The sequence below is a fragment of the Acomys minous genome (genome assembly GCF_964271855.1).
Source record: "Acomys minous genome assembly, chromosome: 2".
Lineage (NCBI taxonomy): Eukaryota > Metazoa > Chordata > Mammalia > Rodentia > Muridae > Acomys > Acomys minous.
Window position 1 is genome coordinate 34,800,241 of NC_140484.1, and position 24,416 is coordinate 34,824,656.

A 24,416-nucleotide genomic window follows, 5' to 3' on the forward strand; every position below is an offset into this window, starting at 1 on the left:
TGGACTGAACTGTCCTCTTAAAGCCTGGAATTAAATGTGGCCAAAACACAAACAAGGATGCTCAGTCTTGTTCATATCCAAGGAAATGCAATTGGTGATCACATTGAAGTATTATTTTGTATTTAATTGGTAGAAGACCAACGTCTGCTAATACTGGCACTAGATCTGTACAATCTCTTACATTGTTGGAAAAATGTATGAATGTCTCGTAATGAAACAAAACAGCAACACCTGAAAACAATTGACAGGAAATTCACTAGTGCAGGGAAATACAGCAAATCCCAAGAGATTATACATTGTATGGTACTCTTTTTATGAAATTGAAAAACAGTATTAAACATTGTTTATGTGCATGTGCTTAAGGACAAAAGAACCAAACAAAACCGTGAAGGAATGTTCAGCAAATTTCCCAAGCAAATTTGTGATTGTAGTTAGTATACCAAGTTGGAATAGAAGAGGTTCAGTTTAATGTTTTTGGGTTAGGCATGCTGTCAAGGAATCCACTATAAACAAATACAAAGGAGCATTCTCCAGAGATTAATGACAATATTATGAACCAACAAATACAAATAATGAACTGAGTTTACATTATATCTAAATAAGAAAGTAAAGAAAACTAATTATTACATTGTAAAAGATCAGATAGCTGTAATATATAATTATAAATTTAAAAAGTTTTGCTAGTTATCCTTCTGCTAGAAAAATTACAGTTCACAGCATGGCTTCATAATCATTCTTTTCCTTGTGCATGAAAAAAAATGGACTTAATAAGAATTAAAAAAAAAAAAGTCAACTCGAGAAAGTCTGTCCTGTAGCAGGAGACAGTAACCACCTTCTGGACCTTGCAACAGCTGTGAGGCAAGGGAGCTCCTAGCGTCCTAATGACACAGTGCAGCTTGGCTCACCCTCAGAGGACACCCCCCAGAGCGTGGCTCACACCCGGGGGTGTGTCCTGCCCTGTGAGGGGCGTGTCCTCTGCGTGGGGGCGTGCCTTCGCAGGAAGGTGTATCTAGTTCCTATGGGGGCGGAACTGGAGGGCGGGCTGATTTCTCAAAGCCAGGCTGCACGTCGCCTTGTGGTGACGTCATCAGCGTCGCCCTGACTGAATCCAGTCGCGGAAGGGCGACTGGTGGCTAGTGTTTGGCTGAGGGGTGGTGTACTGCGGGCGGCATGCTACCGGCTGTGAAAACTGTGGATGCGGAAGAGGAGTACGCGGAGGATTGTCCCGAATTGGTCCCCATTGAGACCAACAGCCAAGGAGAAGAGGAAAGTCTTGACTTCATCATTAAGATCCCAGTCACTATTATCACCGGGTATTTAGGTAATTAAACAGTCGCTCAAAAAAGGCCGCGAACTGTGCTCTCGGCGGGGGGTGCTGCCGTGCCTTCTCAGGCACCCTGGCGTCCTGGCCGAGGACGAATGTCTTTCGACGTAGGGGCAGGGGTCTTTATTCCCTTCGCGTTTTCAAAGGTCGTTTTGAAACTCGGACTCTATTATCCTTGTGACCTCCTGATAACGTTGTCTTACGTTTGTGAAGCTCATCCACTTCAGTTTAGAATGGAAACAAAAGTAATCTTAAAAAAAAAAAAAAAAAGTCACCCGGAAAAAAAACCAAACTAAAACAAAACGATCTGTTGCTATTGAAGGGTGCCCCGATCAAGGGGGGAAAAAGCCCGTCTGTAGGACGTCTCGCGCCTTTGCGTAGTAGATTCTACTTCACAGGAACCAAACTCTTCCAGGCGTTCGTGGCAAGTGTTTACTGTCCCAGACTGTCCCCTCCCCCTTTTGAGGGCTGCTTGCAAAGCAGTGTAAGAGATTTAAAATAAGATCTTTGTCTTTCCTAAGCTGGGGCTGTTGAGGGTGCTCAGAGGATACTGAAAACACAGATTTGCGAACATGGTGCGGTTTTCTGAAGGACAGTTCATGTTTTCATAGGAAACCTTTACAAATCTCCTTTTAAAAACACTACAGTTAACAGGGGGGCAAGCAACAAACAAGTGACTAAAATATGGCAAAATAAAAATTGTGGAAAAATATGACTAAAGTGGTACTCTCATTCCTGGGTGCTGCAAGAGACAGGCTGGGACTTGGCACACCTTTTACATATGACTAAGAAATAGCTGGTGCCTCCACACCACTATTTTTTTTTTTCTTCTTTTAGAGTCAAACCAAGTATAGTCTAGATTTTACTTAGGCCTAATTTTTATACAGGAATAACGTTTTGGATTCAGAGGTTACCCTATAGACAATGAGCAATTTCCCCACCCAAAGAGTGTACTTCAGATTTGCCCCCTTTCTTTCTGCATTTTGTTTGCTGGTAGGTGAGAAGAGCAACGCAGGTGACGGTCTCAAGTTCTGTGTCCAGGGCTAACGCTGGCATCCATCCTCCTTGTTACTGACTGAACCTAGGGGACTGTTCGCCTCCTTTGCCAGTTTTTTCTTTTTGAAATTCAGGGAACACTGTTCCACTGGCCTCCTACGTTTTCTTTCTTAGTTTTCTATCTATTTCTCTAGCATCCATCCTTCAGTTTTGTTTCTGTATAGTTTCTGTTTTAATGTCCTACAGACATTTCCAGACTCAACACACCGTACACTAAATATCTCAAGTTCTGCTCCTGAGATTCCCAACCGTCTGCCACGCTAACAGTATCTCCTAACTACCACAGTCCTGAGCCCCCCTGGTCCTTCATACACTCATGTGCTAGCCCTACTGATTGGTACAAAGAGTTAGTTTGATTGTGTGACACCCTTTAGTGGCTTTTACTTGGATAACAGACAGTTCAGGGTCATTAGCAGGAATTCAAGGACCTCTGTGATCTGGTTCTTGCCTTCTTCCCTACCCTGTCAGATGGCCCAGCACATTGAACTAACTTACTTTCTTCCTTCCTTTCTTTTTTTTTTTCCTTCTTTCTTTCTTTCTTTCTTTCTTTCTTTCTTTCTTTCTTTCTTTTTTGGTTTTTCGAGACAGGGTTTCTCTGTGTAGCCTTGGCTGTCCTGGACTCACTTTGTAGACCAGGCTGGCCTGGAACTCACAGAGATCCACCTGTCTCTGCCTCCCTAAATGCTGGGATCACAGGCGTGCGCCACTGCACCTGACTTGAACTTTATTTTTTAAAGCAGTGGTTCTCAACCTTCTAATGCTGTGACACTTTGAAACACAGGGCATAAAATTATTTTGTTGCTACTTCATAACTGTATTTTTGCTACTGTAATGAATCATAATGTAAATAACTGGTCTGTAGGATGGTCTTGCTGACCCCTGGGGTCGCAACCCACAGGTTAAGAAGCACTAACTTAAAGGTATTGCTTGGAATATTTCTGCCTGTAACTCCTCTGGTTAGATAGCCCTCTTAAGTTCTCCATAGCATTTTGTATGTCTCCTGTTGAATGATCGACCTGTGACAAAATAGCTTTCTAATGATATCTAAGTTCGCCATCATTTCCCCGTCCCTTAACATTTTTAAGCTCCGTGGATGCAGAGACTTTAATTTGATGCATGGTAGATACTTTTGGATGAGTGTAAATTACATTTTGATGTCTTTTTCTCCATAACGTGGTTATTAAGATTTCAGGTGAAGTCTCTTACATTCATGGCTTTCAACTTTGTCATTGGCCTGTACATAATTATGTTTGAGGCCTCTAGTTTTAAGGATTTCCTCATTGTTCTATGTTCTTAAATCTGTCTATCCTACATGTCACCCTGCTATGTTGAACTATCCAAGGCATTTTAAAGATAAAGTGTCATCTCTTCAAAAACTTTTAAAAGGAATATGACCTAAAATATGTCCAGATACTCTCTAACTCTCTACTAGTTATACCCTAGGAAACTTACAAATGTATTTTAGTAGACATGTGCAAACTGTTGTGTAAAACTTTTTAGCATTACTGCTTGTGACAACAAAACATTGGGGGCAACCGAAATGTCCTACAGAAAAATGAAGGACACATTCCAATAATGGAACTACACTGCTGTGAAGTTAAACATATTTCATTATGAATGTTGAGATCTTTGGTTCACAAGATTAATGTTTTCTTCTGCTTGAGATGAACAACTAGGTTTGTTATGCCACCTGCTGGATAAAGTTAGTGTATTCTTACAAAGTTCTCTACTGAATAGTTTGTTGTATACACTTACTACCTCTGTACCCCATGTCATAAATCAGTTTTATAGTAATAGACTGAATAAGCATATTAAAAATAACTATATAGTCAACCTGAATTTGTAGCTAGTTCATGGATGTTAAAATAGGTTGAGAATAAGTTTAGGGAAGTAATCAAGTATTCTTTCTTAAGAAAGGGCATCATGAAAACGTTCTATATATTTTTTATTTTACAAATGACATTCATTTTTATTGAGAATAATTTTTAGACACCCTTTACTGCTGTATTATGTTATGCAGAAGACATTTTAGTTGTATTAAGTTAGAAAATTGACTCAACTTATAAGATTAGTTGCAGTTACTTATAAGATATACATAAATAATGTTAATTTTCAAAGATTGTTTTAATGTGTTCTGTAAAGTCCTCTCTACTATTATTAAATAGTAAAAAATGACACATAAGTTCTTAGAAACAACAGGACCTTTTACATTCTTTTTGTGTCTTCAAAATTAGTTTTTTACTTTTGTTGTTTTAATATGTCTTATAGGTGCTGGAAAGACAACACTTCTGAACTACATTTTGACAGAACAACATAATAGAAAAATAGCTGTTATTTTAAATGAATTTGGAGAAGGTAAGAAAAGCTTAGTAACTGTCATGGTGCAATAAGATTTGGGACTCTTTATTCCACTGCTGAGTTGATACTCTGTCCTTAAAAAATAAGATTAGAAAGCTGGGTATAATGGCACACACCTTTAGTCCCTGCACTGAAGGAAGAGGTAGGCAGATCGGATTGCTGAGTTCTAGGCTAGCCTGGTCTACAAAGCAAGACTAGGCTAGCCAAGGCTATACAGAGAAACTGTCTCTTAAAAAAAAAAAAGATTGGATGGTACTATACAATGAGGCCACTGTGAATAGTTTTAGAAACATAGGATTATGTTTTATTAAGCTGGCCTGGAATATGCATTATAGTGGCAAAAGAAACAAAGAGAGACCCTGCCTCACCCAGGTGAGAACCAACTCCCGAAAGTTTGACTTCAATAGTTTGTCCAAATCAAATACCTCTTATACACAAATAAGTAAAATACATCTAAAGAGATTAATTGATTGTGATTCAAAGTTTCCTGGCTGCTAAGGAAATTCTCTCTCTTTCTGAGCTATGCTTTCAGCCATTAAAAAAAAAGGAAGGATGGGCTGCAGAGATGAGATGGCTCAGAGGTTAAGAACACTGACTACTCTTCCAGAGGCCCTGAGTTCAATTCCCAGCAACCACATGGTGGCTCACAACCATCTATAATGTGATCTGATGCCCTCTTCTGTCCTGTAGGTATACAAGCAGGCAGAGCACTGTATACATAATAATAAGTAAATAAATCTTTTTTTTAAAATGGAAGGATTGGCTGGGTAGTGATGGTGCAAGCCTTTAACCCCAGTACTCGGGAAGAACAGGCAAGGGGATCTCTGTGAGTTGAGGCCAGCCTGGTCTACAAAGTAAGTTCTAAGACAGCCAAGACTACACAGAGAAACCCTGTCTCAAAAAACAAAAACAAAAACAAAAAAATAAATAAATAAATGGAAAAATTTCTAATAGTCCTTTTCTATTTTTTTGTTAATTGGTATTTTGTTGTACATATATTTGGTTATATTTATATTATAATGGTTATATTTACTTATTATTTCTTACAGTTTTCATCATTTTGCAGTTTTTATCGTTTTACATTTCACAATTTCCTTAGTACTTTATAATATTTTATGTAGCTTATTATTATGTAATACTCTATTGTCACCCAATTAAAACAAGAACAGAAAATATATAAGTGACTTTTTTTTTCTATTTAAAACTTTTCCCTGACATTGGTACATTGTATGTAAAACATATAAAATTATTCTTAAGACAAATATCTCATGTGTGCTTATTTCCCAGGTAAACCTTACTAAGAGACTTTTGAGACTTTTTATTGAATAAAAGTTTAATTTTTAAATGGCTACATGATAATTTGGCCAGAAACTTTTGTCAAAGTGAAGTAGAGTCTTAATCCATGTTTAGAGTCCTGAACAATTTAATCACAGGAAACACCAACTTAGTAAGGAATTAAAATGAAAACAATCTCATAAAAAAGCCAGCGTTTAAAAAGTATCTCAGTATATTTAGAAACTTGACAATGGATGAGAAGAAAAAATGTCTTCAGGGTAGCTTCTTTATTAAGAAATGGAATTGGACAAGTAAAAGTCCTAAGGAGGAAGAAAATAAGTTTACTAACTTTGAATTTGACTTCCCAGCTCATGGCTTTTTTTTTTTATGGCAATCATTTATTTCTTATTTCAAAAAGGTTGAATACTTAGGGTCTGGAGAGATGGCTCAGTGGGAACAGAGGAACAGAGTTCAATTCACAGCACTTATATGGTAGTTTACAACAGTCTGTAACACCAGGCACTTAGTGTCCTCTGTGGACTCCATGCACGATTGTGGTACATAGGCATACATGCAGGCAAAACACCAAAACACATAAAATTCAAATTAAGAGAGAGAGAGGGGTGGGGGAGGAGAGATTGAATAATTGGAAATAAGACTGTTGATACAGTAAATTCATAATACTCTTTTTTTACATATGAAAATAATTTTTAAAAATTCAGTGAAAGAATAAGCACATAGAAAATAGCAAGAAACACTTAAAGAAAATACAGTTGTCTTCCTAGGAATTTAAATTATGTATTTAATACTTTATAAATATGTTTCATGTGTTGCCTGCATGTATGTATACCATATGAATGCCTGGTGACTGTGGAGGCCAGGTGAGGGGTTAGGTCCCCTGGAACTGGAGTTATAGCTACCTATAAGCTGCAGTGCGGGTGCTAAGGATCAAGCCCAGATCCTCTGCAAGAGCAACAAGTTCTTTTCTTTCTAAGATTTATTGCAGCCGAGCGTAGTGGCGCACACCTGTAATCCCAGCACTCGGGAGGCAGAGGCAGGCAGATTGCTGTGAGTTCAAGGCCAGCCTAGTCTACAGAGTGACTCCAGGACAGCCAAGGCTAACACAGAGAGACCTTGTCTCAAAAAACAAAAAACAAAACAGAAAAAGATTTATTATGTATACAGTGCTCTGCCTGAATGTACACCTACAGGCCAGAAGAGGGCATCAGATCACATTATAGATGGCTGTGAGCCACCGTGTGGTTGCTGGGAATTGTACTCAGGACCTCTGGAAGAGCAGTTAGTGTTCTTAACCTCTGAATCATCTCTTCACTTCAATTAATGTAATTTTAAAAGTGTGTGTGTGTGTGTGTGTGTGTGTGTGTGTGTGTGTGTGTGTGTGTCTGTGTGTATATACAGTCCTTTGGAGGCCAGAAATGGCCCTTGAATGCCCTGGATCTGGAGTTACAGGTAGTTGTCACCATGTGGGTGCTGGGAACTGAACTCTGGTGCTCTGCAAGAGCAGTGCATGCTCTTACCCACTAAACCATCTATCTGTCCAGCCCTTATGTGTTTACATTCTTGAGAGAAAGTCTCACTGTGTAGCCCAGGCTGATCTGGAACTTGCTTTGGAGCCCAATTGTATCTTAAACTTCAGATCCTTCTGCCTCAGGCTCCTCAGTGTTGGGACTAGAGGTGTATACCATGCCTGGCTCTACTTAAATGCTATAAAAAGGAAAAATTCATCTAGCGTACCATACTTTAAATATTTACTGAATCAGATACTTCAGGTTTGATATTTGTTATTCAAAAGAAGAGAGAGTCTGGCTTGCACCACAAAAGAGTCATCAGTATACTTCTTGGGGCTTTTAAGCTGTTAATAGAACTTAGAGTCTTATTGATTGATTTAAAATTATGAAAGAATACATATTCTAAGCTATAGTTTCAGCATTGGAATCTACTTTGTTTCTGAACATCCTCCTCTTATTATTGCTTGACTGGTGAACGTAATCTAAAAACTGCTGTTTATATTTCTAGGGAGTGCAGTAGAGAAATCCTTAGCTATCAGTCAAGGTGGAGAACTCTATGAAGAGTGGCTGGAACTTAGAAACGGTTGCCTCTGCTGTTCAGTGAAGTAAGGAGTGTGTTTACGACACATACATTTCTGCCTGTATTTGTACCTATTTTCTTCTTGTCATTATTAAATATTGGACATTTTATTAGACTCTTGAATTAAACTTAGTGTACCTGGGAATATTTTTGTGTTGTGTGTTGACTATTTTAAGATGTTTGTAGAGATCATCTTAAACTGTTGGGGTAATCAGTTATTACTGTGTTTTTGGTGTTTCCAGGGACAATGGCCTTAGAGCTATAGAGAATCTGATGCAGAAGAAGGGGAAGTTTGACTACATACTCTTAGAGACCACTGGGCTAGCAGATCCTGGTAAGAAATGACATCGTTAGTCACTAGCATGTAGTGCGCTGATACCTTAGAGAAGTATTTTTAGCAAGTATTTTTTGCATATGTTTGTGTGGTGTGCATCCATGTATGTATGTGTGTTCAAAGTGTGTGCGCTTATATGTATGCAGGCTCACACAGAGACTTGAGGTTGACACATCTTCACTCACTTTCTGTCGGATGTATTGATGATGCAAGATCTCTTAGTGAACTGAGCTTGCTTCTTTCTTTCTGTCAGTCTTTCTTCCTTTCTTTCCCTCCTTCCTTCCTTTCTTTTTTTTCTTTGTAGCCTTGGCTGTCTTGGACTCACTTTGTAGACCAGGCTGACCTCGAACTCACTCAGATCCACCTGCCTCTGCCTCCCGAGGGCCGGGAGTACAGGTGTGGACACCACGCCCAGATGCCACTTTTGCTGGTCTGGCTAGCGGACTTGCTCCAGGGCTTCCCTGTCTCCAGCTTGTTTTTACTGACCTGCCATGATGGATTTGCAGGTGGGTGACCATGCCTACCTAGCTTCTGGGTGGACATTTTAGATCCAGTCTTGATAGTTGCATAGCAAGTTCTCTGCTTGTTGAGTCCTTTCACCAGCCCTAAAGCTTTAATTTGCATTTAATTTTTGTTGTTGTTCAAAGGAAAAGAAATTCTAGCTTGCATTGTGTAAGAGTCATGAAAAGCCATTAATAGAATTTAAAGTTTTACTGATTGGCTTAGAGTTGTTGGTAGGAATAAGTTATTATTTTTTATAAAGACTTATTTTTATGTATATATATATATGGTATACTATATGTGTTCGGGTTCCCCAAGAAGCCAGAAGTGGGCGTTGGATCCCCTGGAACTAGGGTTTCAGGTGGTTTTGAGCTGTCTGACATGGCTACTCTCGTGACTGGGTAGAGCATTATTAAAGTCTAATAAGGATTAGGCTCCAGGGAGCTGCAGTTAAGAGCACTGAATAGTCTTCCAGAGGACCCAGGTTCAGTCCTAGAACTAACACAGCAGCTCATCACCATCTGCAACTCCAGTTTTAGGGGATTCAATGCCCTCTTTAGGTCTTTGAGCCCTAAGCTTGTGTGTGGTGCGGATATATGCATGCAAAACACCTATACACATAAAAATAGTAATTTAAAAAATAATTAGGCCCCAGATGTTTGCATAATGCATCAAAAGTCACTGGGGTCAGGTTCCAAGTAGTTGTGGTTTGGTAAAAATGTGGAAACTTGGTTTTATTTTTAGCCATTTTTTCCTACACATTATTTAAGGATATTTTCATTTCAAATTATTTAGTTTTAATATTATGAGATCAATTTTTTCCATAGTGAATTTCATTTTGTTCTCTTAACTAGTCTAATTTTCTTTAAAAATTATATTAATTTGTTCATATATTTGTATTTACAAGGGAGGGAGGTTAGAGGAAATTAGGGAGGGGGCAAGAGATAGACTAATGAATATGAATAAATGTGAACAAATATGATTTTATGCTCTGGTACAAGTTTGGAGTGAACAACCTACATGAGTTATCTTTCTCTACCACCCTGGTTGGTTCTCTCTCTTTACAATGTGAGTCTTGGGACTTTAACTCAAGGTATCAGGTTTGGTCGTGTGCATGCACCCTTGCCTGCTGGGTGCCTCTCACTGGCTTCTAATTTTCATTTTTACTGTTCTTGGGTACCTTGCACATGCTAAGTAGGTTCTCTATGACAAAGCTATTCCCTTAGCCCTGTTTTAATTGTTCTGATTTATCTTTTACTCTGATCAACCTTCCCTTTCTTTATGTCAATAATCCCCTTCATATGCATTTATATATTCCTTATTATTGTAAATTATTTATTAGTTAAGTAATGATGCTGTTGAATTGATTCAAATTTATTTTATTAGTGCTCCAAGGCCTCTTTTTATATTACTTTATTCTTTTCTTGTGTTCAGGCTTGGTTTTGTGTTTTATTGCTTTCAATTTTTTTTGTTATGAAGAGCTACCTCAAATTTTTATTTTATTTTTCTTGGATTATGTTTCCTTGCAGAATGAATCCTTTGCTGTTTGTCTGTTCTAATACATTTCTCCACTCTTTTTCCCTTCCTGACATTCATCTGCACTTGATTTCCTCTGCTGTGATCACATGTGTGCATTTGTGTCTATGGTGGGGCGGTCAGAGGACTTTCCTCTACCTGTGTGCACTGATGGAAATTCCTCTTAATGTCTTCACTGTCTTACCCACGCATGTTTGTCTTCAGCACCGGCTTGAAAGCTGAATATTACTGGGACAGGTGAAGAGGGAAACTAATGGAAATGAGTGGATAGTCAGGCAGATGAGATCAGATGGCTATTAGCACCTGCTCTCAAATACCTAGCATTTGACAGTCTTGAGTGTGTTCTGCTTACCTAGAAGTACATAGCCAATCCTTGCTCCTGTGGGCCATCATTAGACCTCACAACCCTCGCTTCTTGGCTCTCAGTCCTACAAAGCAAATTCCCCCAAACATAGAAGTGGTTTAAAAAAATTTTTATTCTTGAAATACTTGTTGTCATTGACTTTTTCCCTTTCTTATTTTCTGATTAGTTCTACGTCTTGCCTTTTGGGGAGTTGCTTCTGATAAAAGCAGTAGGATTTTGTAAACTGTCTTCCACATCCTCTTTTGGGTGTGAGAACTGAGTTAGGAAAGACCACAGTAACTCATTGTCTTAGTCAGTATTGTATTGCTGTGGAGAGAAACTATGACCACAGCAACTCTTATAAAGGACAGCATTTAACTGGAGCTTGTTCACAGTTCAGAGGTTTAGTCTGTTATCCTCATGGCAGGGAACATAGCAGCACACAGGCAGCTATGGTAGCTGAGAGTTCTACATCCGGATCTGAAGGCAGCAGGAAGAGAGGCACTGGGCCTGGCTTGAACATTTGAAACCCCAAAGTTCACACTTCTAGTGACATACTTCCTCTAACAAGGCCACACCTACTCCAACAAGGCTACACCTCCTGATCCCTGTCAAGTAATGCTACTCCCTGATGACCAAACATTCAAATAGATGAGTCTTTGGGGACCATGTTTATTCAAACTACTATAACCACATAAAATTTTATTTCTATTTTGACTATTGCTTCTACATTTATGGTTCGGATATTGATCTTTTCTTATTTGGTTGTTCTAATAAAATTGTGATACTTAAAAAATTTTTTTTATCAGGTTTGAAGAAGAGACACTCTGTAATGTAGTTCAAAATGTCTTAACCTTGACACAAATGCCATGTTGGATTGGCCAGTTATCTTCTGTGAGGGGTGCTATCTTGAGCAGTTCGGAGAGTTCAACAGCATCCCAGGCTTCTACCTACTAGATCCCAGTAGAATATTCCTAGAAGCAACTAAAATTATCTTCCGATATTGCCTAATATTCCATGGGGAAAAGAATCTTCTGGTCCATACTCTTTTCTTCGCTACTCCTAAGCACCTGCATCTGTGGCTCAGATGGTTTTTTCTTGTTCATCCTGTAGGGACTGTAGCACCTATAAATGATGTCTAAAATAAAAGCTTGATACACATTTACAGTTCATCCTGGTAATAAGTAAGACTTAAAACCATTTGTTTGAATGAAAAGCAGTGAGTTTTTAAAGTTATAAAACTATGCCCATAACATACCTACATATTTGGCTAAGTGAAGAAATTAATATTTTGTATCAGTTTTTGATGTCATGATGCAGTAAAAACTTACTCATTTCTCTTTTATTAAAACCATGTTTTTAGCCAAGAAAGTAGAAATGATTCTTATTGGCAATTCAGTTGTTTCTCACTTAGGAGATTGACACTCTCCAGTTCTTAGCTAAATAATTGTCATGGTAAAGTAATTTCCTTGAAGAGGACAGACATTGATTCTTCTCCTGTTACTCACAAATCCTATTTCACTCAAATTGGAAAACTATTAAGTTTTTGGGGGAAAAATCAATAGGTATCAGGAACCCATTAGATCTTGTGGCCCTTGCTATATCTTGCATGAGTAATCACTGTAAACAGCTGACAGGTGTCTCACTGTGGACACAGAGTGATGCTGAGGGGAACCACATCTTGTCAGAGCAGGTGGACAGCTTTAGACAGTGGAATGAGTTCAGGAATCCTTGTTTGCCCCTGTGCTCATTCTTTTAGACAGCACCATCACTAACTGGGATAGTGATGCTTTGAAAGATCAAATACTTTCCCTTGCTGTCAGTTTCCTTTTTTTCTTTTTTCTTTTTGTGTTGTGGCACACTAATCAGGATGTGTGGCTTTGTGTTAAACAAGTTCCTGCCAAAAGCGATAATTTCTTTCTTAGGAATAATTTTTCTTCAGATGCAAGTTTTATGCCCAGTACTGATTAAATACATGATGACTAAGGAGTACCACTAGAGAACTTGTAATTTTTCTGGTTCTTTTTGTTCTATAGAGAGTGCAAGTGAATTTATTGTAATTTTTGGAAAATCACTTTTGCAAGTGATTTTTGGAGTTAATGCATTTTATCTCCTTTTTTCCTTGGGAGGGATTTATTATTTGTGAACTGTATGATAATCATTCAAGAAATGAGAAAAAGCATTCAGTGTGTACTCAGCTTTTGTGTCCAAATTGTTTCACAGTATTGATTAATAAATTATTTTGCCATCAGTAAAAGCATTATGTTTGATGAGTGTTAAGAGTTTATTGTGTTTGGAAATAGGGAAAGGAATAAGATGACTGCAGATCTTGAAAAGACCTATCTCTGCAATTCCCATGAAAAGATTGAAGTATAGGTTTAGTTTGGTTGCGTGTTTATCAGCTAATGAAAATTAAGACAGCTGAAATCATGTTTTGCAATTTGAAGAAATACTTTATTTGATGAATATTATTATACTATGTATTTTCAGGTGCAGTGGCTTCTATGTTTTGGGTTGATGCTGAGTTAGGGAGTGATATTTATCTTGATGGTAAGTTAAAATATTTTCTTTTGCTTTTAAGTCAAGATTTATGGTTGAGTCCATTTTGTTTATATTGTAGTTTTATTTCCTGTACCATTGCTCTTTTCAAACTTGTTTAGTTTTTGATGAATCTATTTTTTGTTCATAGGGGTTCTAAAGTCCTAGACAGTGATAACAGGATTGTAAAGTATTGATCTCAACTCTGGTTCAGGACTTCTACTGAAGCTTTCCTTTCAAAATGCTCTGTGACCCCCGTTGCCATGTGCACTTAGTATAATGCTAGAGCTTTGTGGTTAGTCAGGAGGACAATGGAAAGAATGATCTTTCAGTCTCTGCTTTCATTTTTACTTGAAAATCAGAATTAAAAATGCTTGTACACATACGCACTACTTAGCTCTTGTCATTCTGTATAAATTTATAAGCTTGATATTAATTCTTAGTGCAGCAATTCACTTTTCTTTTGTCATCTCTCCTTTTCCTTACATTTCTTTAAATTAATCATATAGACTTAGGGTAAAAATAGTTGAAGCTGGGTTTCACTGAGCAGTAATGTATATGGCATGTAGCTTGTTGAATTTTATGGACATTATCACATTCTGCTGTTATATTTTTAAAAACAATTTAACATATATTCAGAAATTGCTGAACTAATTGATCTTTCAAGAACTTAGGTATTTGCTGTGATGCTCTGTTTTTGTGAGCTAGGTAAATTTAGTAGAGGTTACAAATATATTATCCTAAGATTCTCAGACTCTTTAAACAATAATTTATTTAGAAAAACTTCATTTTGACCGTGAAAATAAAAATAACCTGTCCTATTTCACTATATGTTATGAAATGTGTCTTAGTATGTATGTATTTTAAACACCAAAGAAATTTTATTTTATTGTTGACTTAATTTTTAATTTTTATTTTATAGTTATCTAGTTTCTTAGGAACAGCTAGTCATTCAATTATATTTTAAACATATTTGCTTATTCCTGAGATTAAGTTAAATTATCACATTGGTAAGAGAAAAAAATACTTTATTGAATAGCATTTGTGAATTGAAGAATGTTTTAATTTTCCTTCTCAAATAGAATTGCATAATACTGATGGCTTTAAAGAGTGACTAAAGTGTTAATTTTTTTCTAGGTATCATAACTGTTGTAGATTCAAAATATGGATTAAAAGTAAGTTGAGCAAATAAAACTTGCTAATTGTCAAGAAGTAGGAATGTAGAGATTGGTTGTATTGTTTTCTGTTTCTGTTAAACTTTTCTTAAGAAAAATCTTTTTCAAAATAATAGTCCAAGTAAAAGATCTACTTGTTTGTGTGGTTTTTTTATTATGTGCTTTAAAACTTGGTATTTATTTTAGTCTGCTTTGGTGTTGTGATAAAAATTGGAGTTGCTATAATACTATTATATACTACTATATAATAATATAATATGATAGTATGAAGGTTACAGAGTCAGGATAAACTTTGGATATATGTTTCTTCTCACTAGAATCCATTCCCACTATTGGTTTTTATAGAAAAAGAGATCAGCCTAATAAAATATATGGGATCTTAGTTTTTATTATAAACTGTCAGGAAACACAAAGTATAAATTAGGCTTTTAAAATACAAATAATTGATTTATTTTATTTTGAGGATATAAAAATTAGTACATAATAAGAGGAGACTCTCAATTAAATGATATATTTCTATGTGAACTTTTGCTAACTTCTAAGGTCTTTAAATGTACCTATTTGATTTCAATTTATAAAATTCACTAAAATTCTTAAAAGCATATTGCTGCATAAAATAAGATAGTGCTTCTCAGGTTTTCAAGTGAACTGAGAAAATTTTTAAAGAAACAAATGTTGCAAAAGGCATTGAAGAAAAAGCTTGCCTCCGTCCTGGCATCAACCCTCCACCCACTGCCTATCTGGGCATATGGGTTGAGAGCAAAATAATAATTTCATGAAGGTTGCATATGGTGCATATACCTTTTGTCTCAGAACTTGGGAAGGTAGATAGAGGTGGATGTTGGTGAGATAGAGGACAACTTGATCCACATAGTGAATTTCAGGCCAGCCCGTGCTATATAGTGAGAAACAAAACAAAACAAAAACCCACAAAATTTCTTGGGAGTTTTAAAATCAGTGTTTAAAATTAGTTTAATATTTTACCCCTTGACTTAATTTTTATGTTGTTGTTTCTTCCAAATTTTCAATAAAATTATGTTTTAGGGAAACATAACAGGTCTGTCCAAATAGCTATCAGTCTACTTTACTGGTCCTTCCTACCCCTACTCTCAGTGCCCTAATTTGAGAAATTTCAATTCTGTTCTAGAGTTTAAAATTTAAATGTAGGAATACAATAGGAATAAACAAGATTGCAAATATTACAGTTTTATTCAGAAAATTTCTAAAGGCCCTTTGTGTGGATGTGGGTGTGAGTGTGTGTGTGAAGGGTCTACTGTTTAGCCTATGCAGTCCTGAACTTGGTATGGAACCTAGGCTGCCATCAAACTGTAATCTTCCTTCTTAGATCCTCTAAGTGCTGGGATCATAGCTGAGGGTCACCACACCTTATTTAGTGAGTCTTAAAAAAAAAGTTGTAATTTATTAAAAAACCCAAAACAAAACATTTAGCCAGCCTTTAATCCTAGCACTCAGGAAGGCAGAGGCAGGCAGATCTCCGTGAGTTCGAGGCCAGCCTGGTCTACAAAGTGAGTCTAGGACAGCCAAGGCTACACAGAGAAACCTCTCTCGAAAAAAAATTAAAACAAAACAAAACAAAAATATATTTAACTGCAGGTGTTCAAAGCTCGAGTAAGAGGGAGGGAGATAAAGGGAGTGAGGGAAAGAGAGAGAAACAAACTGACTTAGGAAAAGGACACTATATACCCATGTGTGGGTATGGGCTTCTCAAGAGAAAAAAGACACTTTAATGTCTGTTTTCAAAACATTTTTTCAAAACAAACAAAAAAACTGAATGGAAATAGTAAAAAACAAAAACCCACCAGAAAATTTCAAGTTCTTTATTTTAAACATTTTTATAGGCATGGTTGAATTAATTTCCTTTATAAGTTGATTCACAAATTTGGGGTATATAAAATAGCAGCTAGGACATTTCATTTGCTTTTTTTTTTTTTTGTATAGATTTAACATGTTATACCCAAAAATCAAACACGAGTGCTTTGTGTTTATAGAAATAGTTTTATATTTATAGTTGGATATAGAGAAGAATTAAATAGAATCTTTTTTACTTGAATGCTAGAGACCCCCCCAAAAAACAAAGCAATATTCTGAATAATGCAAACAGTATATCTTTAACCCCTTGCCACCTTGATAAAACCTCTTAAATTATTAAATCAATATACCTACACAAAACTGACATACTGTCAGGATAATGGAAACTTTAGATTTTCCAAGTCAGATGTCAGATAAATAACTTTGCCTTTATATAAAGAATTTGCCAACTTGTCCAATTCTTCTGGTTGCGAAGCTTGACCTCAGTAGCTGCTTGTGATTCAGAGAATTCTGAGGCAGTACAAGTAATGACAGTTGGATAATGGGCAGCAATTTAAGGGTGTCATGCTTCACAGAGCCAGCCCATCACAAGTAAAGCTGAGAAATGGTACCCTGTGGCCAGCCAGCCAAATTGAAACTGAAGTGGTAATTGATATCATAGGCTATCACTCTAATGGGATTGTCACCCATTGATCTGAAATATTCATTTTTTAATCATGGGCAAAGAATTGGACAACTTAAAATGACAGCTCTCTATTCTCAAGGCTTGACATCTAGGCCCTGACATTGTTCTTTTCAGTTCTACAAATGTGACAGCATTTAATGCAATAGAATCAATGGATGAAGTTTACACATAAAAGGTCAAGTAAGAGGTTTCTTTCTGAGTCTTCTGTTTTATTGCACAAGCTGTTGAAACAATTCACAATTCAGTCAGAAAACAGTTTGACTTGAAAAAGGCCAGAAAAATAAATAGACTGACATTATGCGATAATTTTTTCAAAGCTGAAACCACATTAGATCTCTAACCAGTCCCTTGTTTTTTTGTTTTTTGTTTTTTGTTTTTGAAAGTGCTGCTACTTCTCTCCTTTTTCTTTGTCTGATGTCTGACGTGTTTGACATTGGATTTATTTCGACTGTGGTCAGCACAGTTCTTTCTTAGCTAATGAATTTTTGGACCATTTTGATTTTTTGTTTGTTTGTTTGATCCTGCTTTTTTTTTTCTTTATTTCTGTGGGAAGGAGCTCCTGTAGCTCTTAAAGTTGTGACTAGTAATACTTTATTTTGAATGATTTTTTTTGTGTCTCCTAACTTTATTGAGCCATGAGTCACAAATAAAAATTATATAGATTTAAGGTATACAGTTTGCTACCCTGATATATCTGGGCATATGGAGTGAAACAATCAAGTACTAACCTTGTCCATCTGCTTCCATAGTTACCAGTTTTTGCTAGCATCTAGGGTGAGATCACTTGACAAATTTCTAGTGTTCAATCCCATAGTCTTAATTGTAGTTGCCATGCTGTAATTAGCTTTCCAGAATCAGCTTCCAGAATTTATTCCTTCTGAGAAATTAGGACTTGTATACACTGGTCATCCTCTCACACACCCCCTTCCTCCCTCCCTCCCTTCCTTTCTTTTGTTGTTTTGGTAATGGTTGTGGTTGTGGTTGCCTGCATTGGGAATTTGAACTTTTTGAATATGTTGGGTTGTTGAGTTTATTAGTACCAAAATTATTATTACTTTTTAAAAAGTACAAACAAAAGCTACATTGTCTAGCAGAGATGAGGTATCCATTGGAGATAGGCACTTTTTTTTTGGTTGTAAACCAAGCCTTTAACAGTTGAGCCATCTCTAAGCCCGAGATAGGTGCTTTTTAAAACATTTTATATAACTTTTTAAAATTGTATGCCTATGTAGGTAGAATAGAATATCAAAATTTACATTTTCTTATTTTATAAATAAAAGTCTGACTTACGACCAAATATCTTTTTTTTTTTTTTTTTTTTTTTTTTTTTTTTTTTTTTTTGAGAGAGAGGGTTTCTCTGTGTAGCCTTGGCCACGACCAAATATCTTTTGAGTGGCAAGATTTTGGTCTTTTTGCTAAGCTTGGCTAGGAGAGGTAGGAATTTCGTAAGAGAAATGGAGGGCTGATACTCAGAAAAGTAAGTGTTAATATGCACTTATTACTTTTTATATTAGGAAGCTTTCATGTGTGCATAGGCAGGGCGTTGTTCTCTTTCAATCACATGTATTTGTAATACTGGCAGGCTTGAAAAATACTTTAGTTTCAAAGAAAGTTACATAGGATCATCCAGAGGCAGATGTATCATTTTTTAGTAGATGAACTGCTCAGTGGAAAGATGTGTTGCTGCATGTTGTATAGCATTTTTCAAATAACAAAACTTATGTATCTATGTCAACAAATGGGAGTATTAACTATAGTTCATTCATAGACTGTTCTGAGACCTGATGATAGCTTTAGTTTCTAAATGCAGAGTATGCCATGCTGAATGGATTTGTTAATGGTAAGATGTCATGAATAATTATGAAAGCAGTATGAATATTGAACTTTTGGCATCTAAAGTATTGATACTATACATTCTATTCGTGTGCTCTATAATTGAGGAGTGAGTGTATAGTTGAATTTATAAAATTGTATTTATAAAAATGAAATGATTATGTCGTGGTTGTGATTTTGGTTCTGATTGGTTCTATTGCACCTAAATGGCAAATCTTGAGAAGAAAAAAGAATTGTCTCTGTAGTCTTACCTAAGTCTAGTAAATAATCACCAGTGTGTCTTAAGTTCTGAGCTGTAATAGTCAACTCCCCATGAATTTTGAAACTAGCCTGACGAAATACAATGTAATTTGTAAATAATGTTACATATTATTTTATGTAATTATTAATTAGCATTCTACATAAAAAGCTTTTAATAAAGATTTTAAATTGTGTTCACTTTACTTCTTCCAAACATGCTTTTAATAAAAACTAATCTGGCGGTGGTATGTAAAAAATACAGTATTCTGTGATGATGAAAGTATTAGATTTAAGTTTATATATACTGATCATTGTCATGATGCCTCAGTTAAAGTGTGTTAAAAATTAAGTAATTTATAAAGTTCACTTAAAATGTAAAGTGTTAATATAATCTAGTTGTCTGTAGTCCTCAGTAGTCATGTTTTTCTTACGATGGGGAGTCTCTATTGAGAGGTAAGATAATGAGGTTGAAAACATGAATTTGCAAGACAACCTCTGGTAACCCTTATAGCATAGATGACTTCAGATATAAATAGTATTGAGAGAGGGGCTGCTTCCAGAGATGAAAAGTACCTCATGACTTTCTAAGTCAGTAATATATAATAACTAACTAAAAAGTCTTTGATACATTTGTACTTAGTAATGGAACTTAAAGTCTCATTTAGACAAGACAGATTGCTTTAGAGTAAAATCCTCTGTGTTGGCATTCGATTTTTTTGTATTGTATTATAGTAATTATTTTAAAATTTTGTTTTGTTCAGCATTTAACTGAAGAAAAACCTGATGGCCTTGTCAATGAAGCTGCTAGGTATTCATATTTAAAGCTTATATTGATTGCTAACCAGCTAGACAAAAGAAGTTAATGTAAAGGAAAAGAAAAAATGTGATGATAGTTAAGGCAAATTCATTTTCTTTTCCTTTCACACGTTATTGCTGTCTACCCATCATGGACTTACAACTATCATTTTATTTAAGCCATTTATATTATGGGATAAGATGAATGGTGGGCTTAGGTCTTATTTGAGTTTAATGAACTTAGAAGATTTTAACATTTAGAAGCATTTTATTTTTATGCCTCTTTGGAATTGAAGTTAGTTTATTTTCTCCCAAACTGCCTCATTCTTCACTGTCACTCAGTACAGAGGAACAAATACTGAAATACTTTTGACTTTGCACTTAAAATAATTTTTAAGTATTTTTATATTCTTGTTTTGTCTGTAGACTTACAGGTATTTAGTTTTCTTACCATAAGCACATTTTCATTAATGGGATGAAGGTGTGAAACCAAATGTGCTGCAGGGTTTTGGGTTTTTATTTGTTTTTTGTTTTGTTTTGTTTTGTTTTGTTTTGTTTTTGCAGAGCTTAAGAGAGAGGCCTCCTGGGGTTTGTTACAGATGATCCTAACCTAGAAATTAAAGACTGAGGACAAATGATTCCTTGTTATCTTGGAGTTTGATAATTGAATTCTTTTGTAGCTCTTCCTAAATATTATGTTGTTATACAATTGTGGTTTAAGTTAGAATGAACTCAAATATGATTGTAACTTTTTTCTCACAAAATGGTTCTTGTAGAAAATATACCAAAGCCTAATAGGAAATATCAGGAAGTTGTGAAATCCATGGAAGGTAAAATAGAAGCTCTCCAATTTAAAGGTTGTGGCTGTTAATATTTAGAGATGGGTACATTTTGTCTTTAGCCACATAAAATTACTTAAACAAAAGTAGGACTATGTTATATATTCTGTAGTTATATTTTTTCAATTTTGCTTATGTTCTTTGATTTATACCATAAGAACAGGATTAGAAACTAGTAGTTGGGGCTGGCGAGATGGCTCAGAGGTTAAGAACACTGACTGCAAAAAAAAAAAAAAAAAAAAAAAAAAAAAAAAGAACACTGACTGCTCTTCCAGGGATCCTGAGTTCAATTCCCATCAACCACATGGTGGCTCACAACCATCTGTACTGTGATCTGATGCCCTCTTCTAGCCTACAGGTGTACATGCAAGCAGAGCACTGTATACATAATAATAAATAATAAATTTAAAAAAGGAAAGAAAGAAACTAGTAGTCCAATGGTTAGAATTTCCTGAAGAATTGAGGAAAATAATCTATTACGTTATATAACATTTTATCAGTTGAGTTATTTAACTGGACTTATGTGTATCTGTTTTACAACAATAACTCATATTCATAGTGATGAAGAAGGTATTTACTCAAGACCTTGTGTATTTTTATAATTTATTTATTTTTATTTTATGTGCACTGTATGTCTGTGGGTGTCAGATTTTGGAGTTACAGAGAGTTGTGAGCTGCCATGTGGGTGCTGGGAATTGAACCCGGGCCCTCTGGAAGAACACTCAGTGCTCCCAACTGCTAAGCCATCTCTCTAGCCCCTTGATGTATTTTTTAAGAGTAGTTTTTTTTTAAGTTAACTATTTGTGTTAAGGAAACTTTTTCTTTGAAAATTATCATAAATTTTATCATTTTATCAAATATGCTATCCTTATTCCCATCATAGTGGATACCTAAACTTAAAACACACACACACACACACACACACACACACACACACACACACACACACACACACACACACACACACACACACACACACACACACACACACCATGAACTTATTATTCCCTGATTAAAAGCTTATCTTCATAGTACCAGTAACAGATATTTTTTAAATGAGCTTACAAAGTGATGTATGAAGTTTTTCTGTAGAAATGAGTAGATTGGGAATAAACTGACCCAAAGCTAGTTCTTAAGTGAAATGTTGACTTAAATATATTGTTTCTATATGATTTTGTGATTTCCTAATATTTTTCTTCTGACACTTGTTCTTTGCTATTTTAGGCAAGTTGCTTTGGCAGACATGATTCTCATCAATAAAACAGACTTGGTTTCAGAAGAGGAGCTAAACAAATTAAGAACAACGATCAGGTATAATAGATAGCATTTGACTATTGTATTTTAAAAGCCAGAAGAAAGAGTTTTCAGTGTTTTTACCATAAAGAAATGATAAATGTTGGAAGGGAAACATGCGTTTACCTAAGTGTGGCAGCCTGTATGTCTTAAAGTATCACATGACACCCCATCATTATGTACAGGGTTTTTTTGGGGGGGGGGTTTTCCAGACAGGATCTCTCTGTGTTAGCGTTGGCTGTCCTAGACTTGCTTTGTAGACGAGGTTGGCCTTGAACTCACAGTGATCCACCTGCCTCTGCCTCCCGAGTACTGGGATTAAAGACATGCGCCACCACTCCCGGCTTTATGTACAGTTTTTATATGTCAGGTAAAAATAAGCCTAAATTCAAAAGAACAGTGAAAATTAGAAGTATATTAAATGCCTTCAGATCTAAATTTTAATTTGTAAAATATTTTTTCATGACTATTGCTCTATAGGAGCATAAGATAAGGTTCAAGGTTGACTTGCTTCCAGGATCATTAAATAATTACATATATTGTTCTTGGCTAACTAACTGTTAAATAAACAAATATATAAAATAATTCACTAGCACTTCCAAAACATAATTCAGAATTTTTAGGCTGATATTCTGGGTCCCCTGGCTCTTCTTTATAAGTTTTCATTTCCTGTTTGTCCTTTGACTTTTTTCCTAAGGTCAAGTTAACTCCCTAAGACAGTTAATTCACTTTTTCATGTTGTGCGTCTTACCAGGTCCCAACTATTATTTTCTCACTTGCCAGTTTCTGAGTCCTTCCCCTCCTTTATGATATATGATACTACATATTTCCATCTGGAGAGCCTGTTTTCTCTTTCCCTCCCATTCCATGATGAAGTCTTGTTCATACTGTGTCACTTCCCCTCGAGCCCTCCTTGACTTTAATGGTTTCCTCAGTTGTCAACTGCTTTGTCTTACAGCTTCCTTTATGTCTTCATTGCCTGTGCACAAGGCTAATCAAAACAGAACAATATGAATGATACTATGTTATTAATAAATATTCTAAATATCATTTTCCTGGCCACTTTTGGAAGCTCTCTTTCCTTTTGAAGCCAAAGATGGACTTTTCAAATAAGGGAAAAATCCAGAAACTGTATTTGGAATTATTTTTGTAAGATCTAAACTAGACAATACCATATATTTCCATAGCTTTCCTTGCAGGTCACTTTTAGTGACTATTAGAGCTTTTTATAATGGATTAGCACTACCATATTAAATCTAACTTCTGTTGGCCTCACATGTTGACTATAATACCACTAGTTTATATAGTATGTACTATAAAACTGAATCAAAAATGCATAACTCATTAAGAGGTAGTGATTTGTAGTGATTACAATTACAAAAGAAATTCATACTTTTCCTCTATATTTTTCTCTTATTTTAATAATATTTTTAGATTTTGCTGTAAGAAGTGTTTCATATAGAAGGCAGGGAATACTTCATAATGTTTAGGACTATGGATTGAAATCTGATTTAGTTATAATCCTTGATCTGTTTCTCACTGTTTCTTAGACGGTTTATTTAAGCTTCCTAAACATGCAAAGCAAGAATCAAACCTACCTTACAAGTTTGCTTTAAGTACAGGAGACCTGTGAAATTGCCGATGAGCTATGCATTGTGCCTGACACTTAGTGCGTGCTTCCTGAGCTATTATTACAGTGCAGGTTTGTTTCATTGAAAAGATTAAGACTCCTGTTATTAGTAGTTGGTAGTGGTTTGTTAGTAGTCAGTTAGTAGTCCCAAAGTGAGACCTACCTCAGAATCATTGTATGCAGGAAGGCTTATCCATGCGAACAAGCACCATATATTTTGGACATGTATCTGTAAAGAAAAGAGAATCGATGCTATAAAATACATAGGTGTTCACAGTATTTGAAGGAATTAAAGTGTTTTTGTGGCATGCAAATGGGAACCATTTTACTTTATTCTGGTGTTTTATATTCACCATTTCTACAATGTATATGTGTTAAAAGTTGGTTGTCTTGCAAAAGCTTTGAGTATGTAAGAACATTTGGAATTCCTCCTTTTTTCTTCCTTTTCTTTTTGGCAGTGCTGGAGGTTATGTGTGTCAAACATAGGGGTTTTGTGCATTTGTACCACTGAGCCAAATACTAAGCAAGGACTATATCACTGAGCCATATCCCTACCCTTTTCATAAGGTGAAGGACATTTTATAACTCACAGTCATACCTAGTCTTCCAGTTGTGTAGAAGGCTTTCCTTCCTTCCTTCCTTCTTTCTTTCTTTCTTTTTTTAAAAACAGGTTTTCTTAAATGCACACCTAGGTTGTGCCATATTTATGGTTTGAAGAGAAA

General features: G+C 35.8%; 1 protein-coding gene across 1 annotated transcript in view; it reads left to right on the forward strand.

The window, feature by feature from the left end:
* Positions 1–1,071: 1,071 nt before the first annotated feature.
* The window catches only part of LOC311591909 (zinc-regulated GTPase metalloprotein activator 1), a 47,682-nt gene continuing 24,337 nt past the window's right edge, over positions 1,072–24,416 (forward strand). Inside the window, exons 1-8 of the mRNA XM_084771737.1 lie at positions 1,072–1,321; positions 4,649–4,735; positions 8,051–8,147; positions 8,365–8,456; positions 13,327–13,386; positions 14,512–14,549; positions 19,899–19,945; positions 21,996–22,082. Coding sequence (XP_084627863.1) covers positions 1,171–1,321; positions 4,649–4,735; positions 8,051–8,147; positions 8,365–8,456; positions 13,327–13,386; positions 14,512–14,549; positions 19,899–19,945; positions 21,996–22,082 — 659 coding nt within the window. The 5' untranslated portion in view covers positions 1,072–1,170. The remainder of the gene's footprint in view (positions 1,322–4,648; positions 4,736–8,050; positions 8,148–8,364; positions 8,457–13,326; positions 13,387–14,511; positions 14,550–19,898; positions 19,946–21,995; positions 22,083–24,416) is intronic.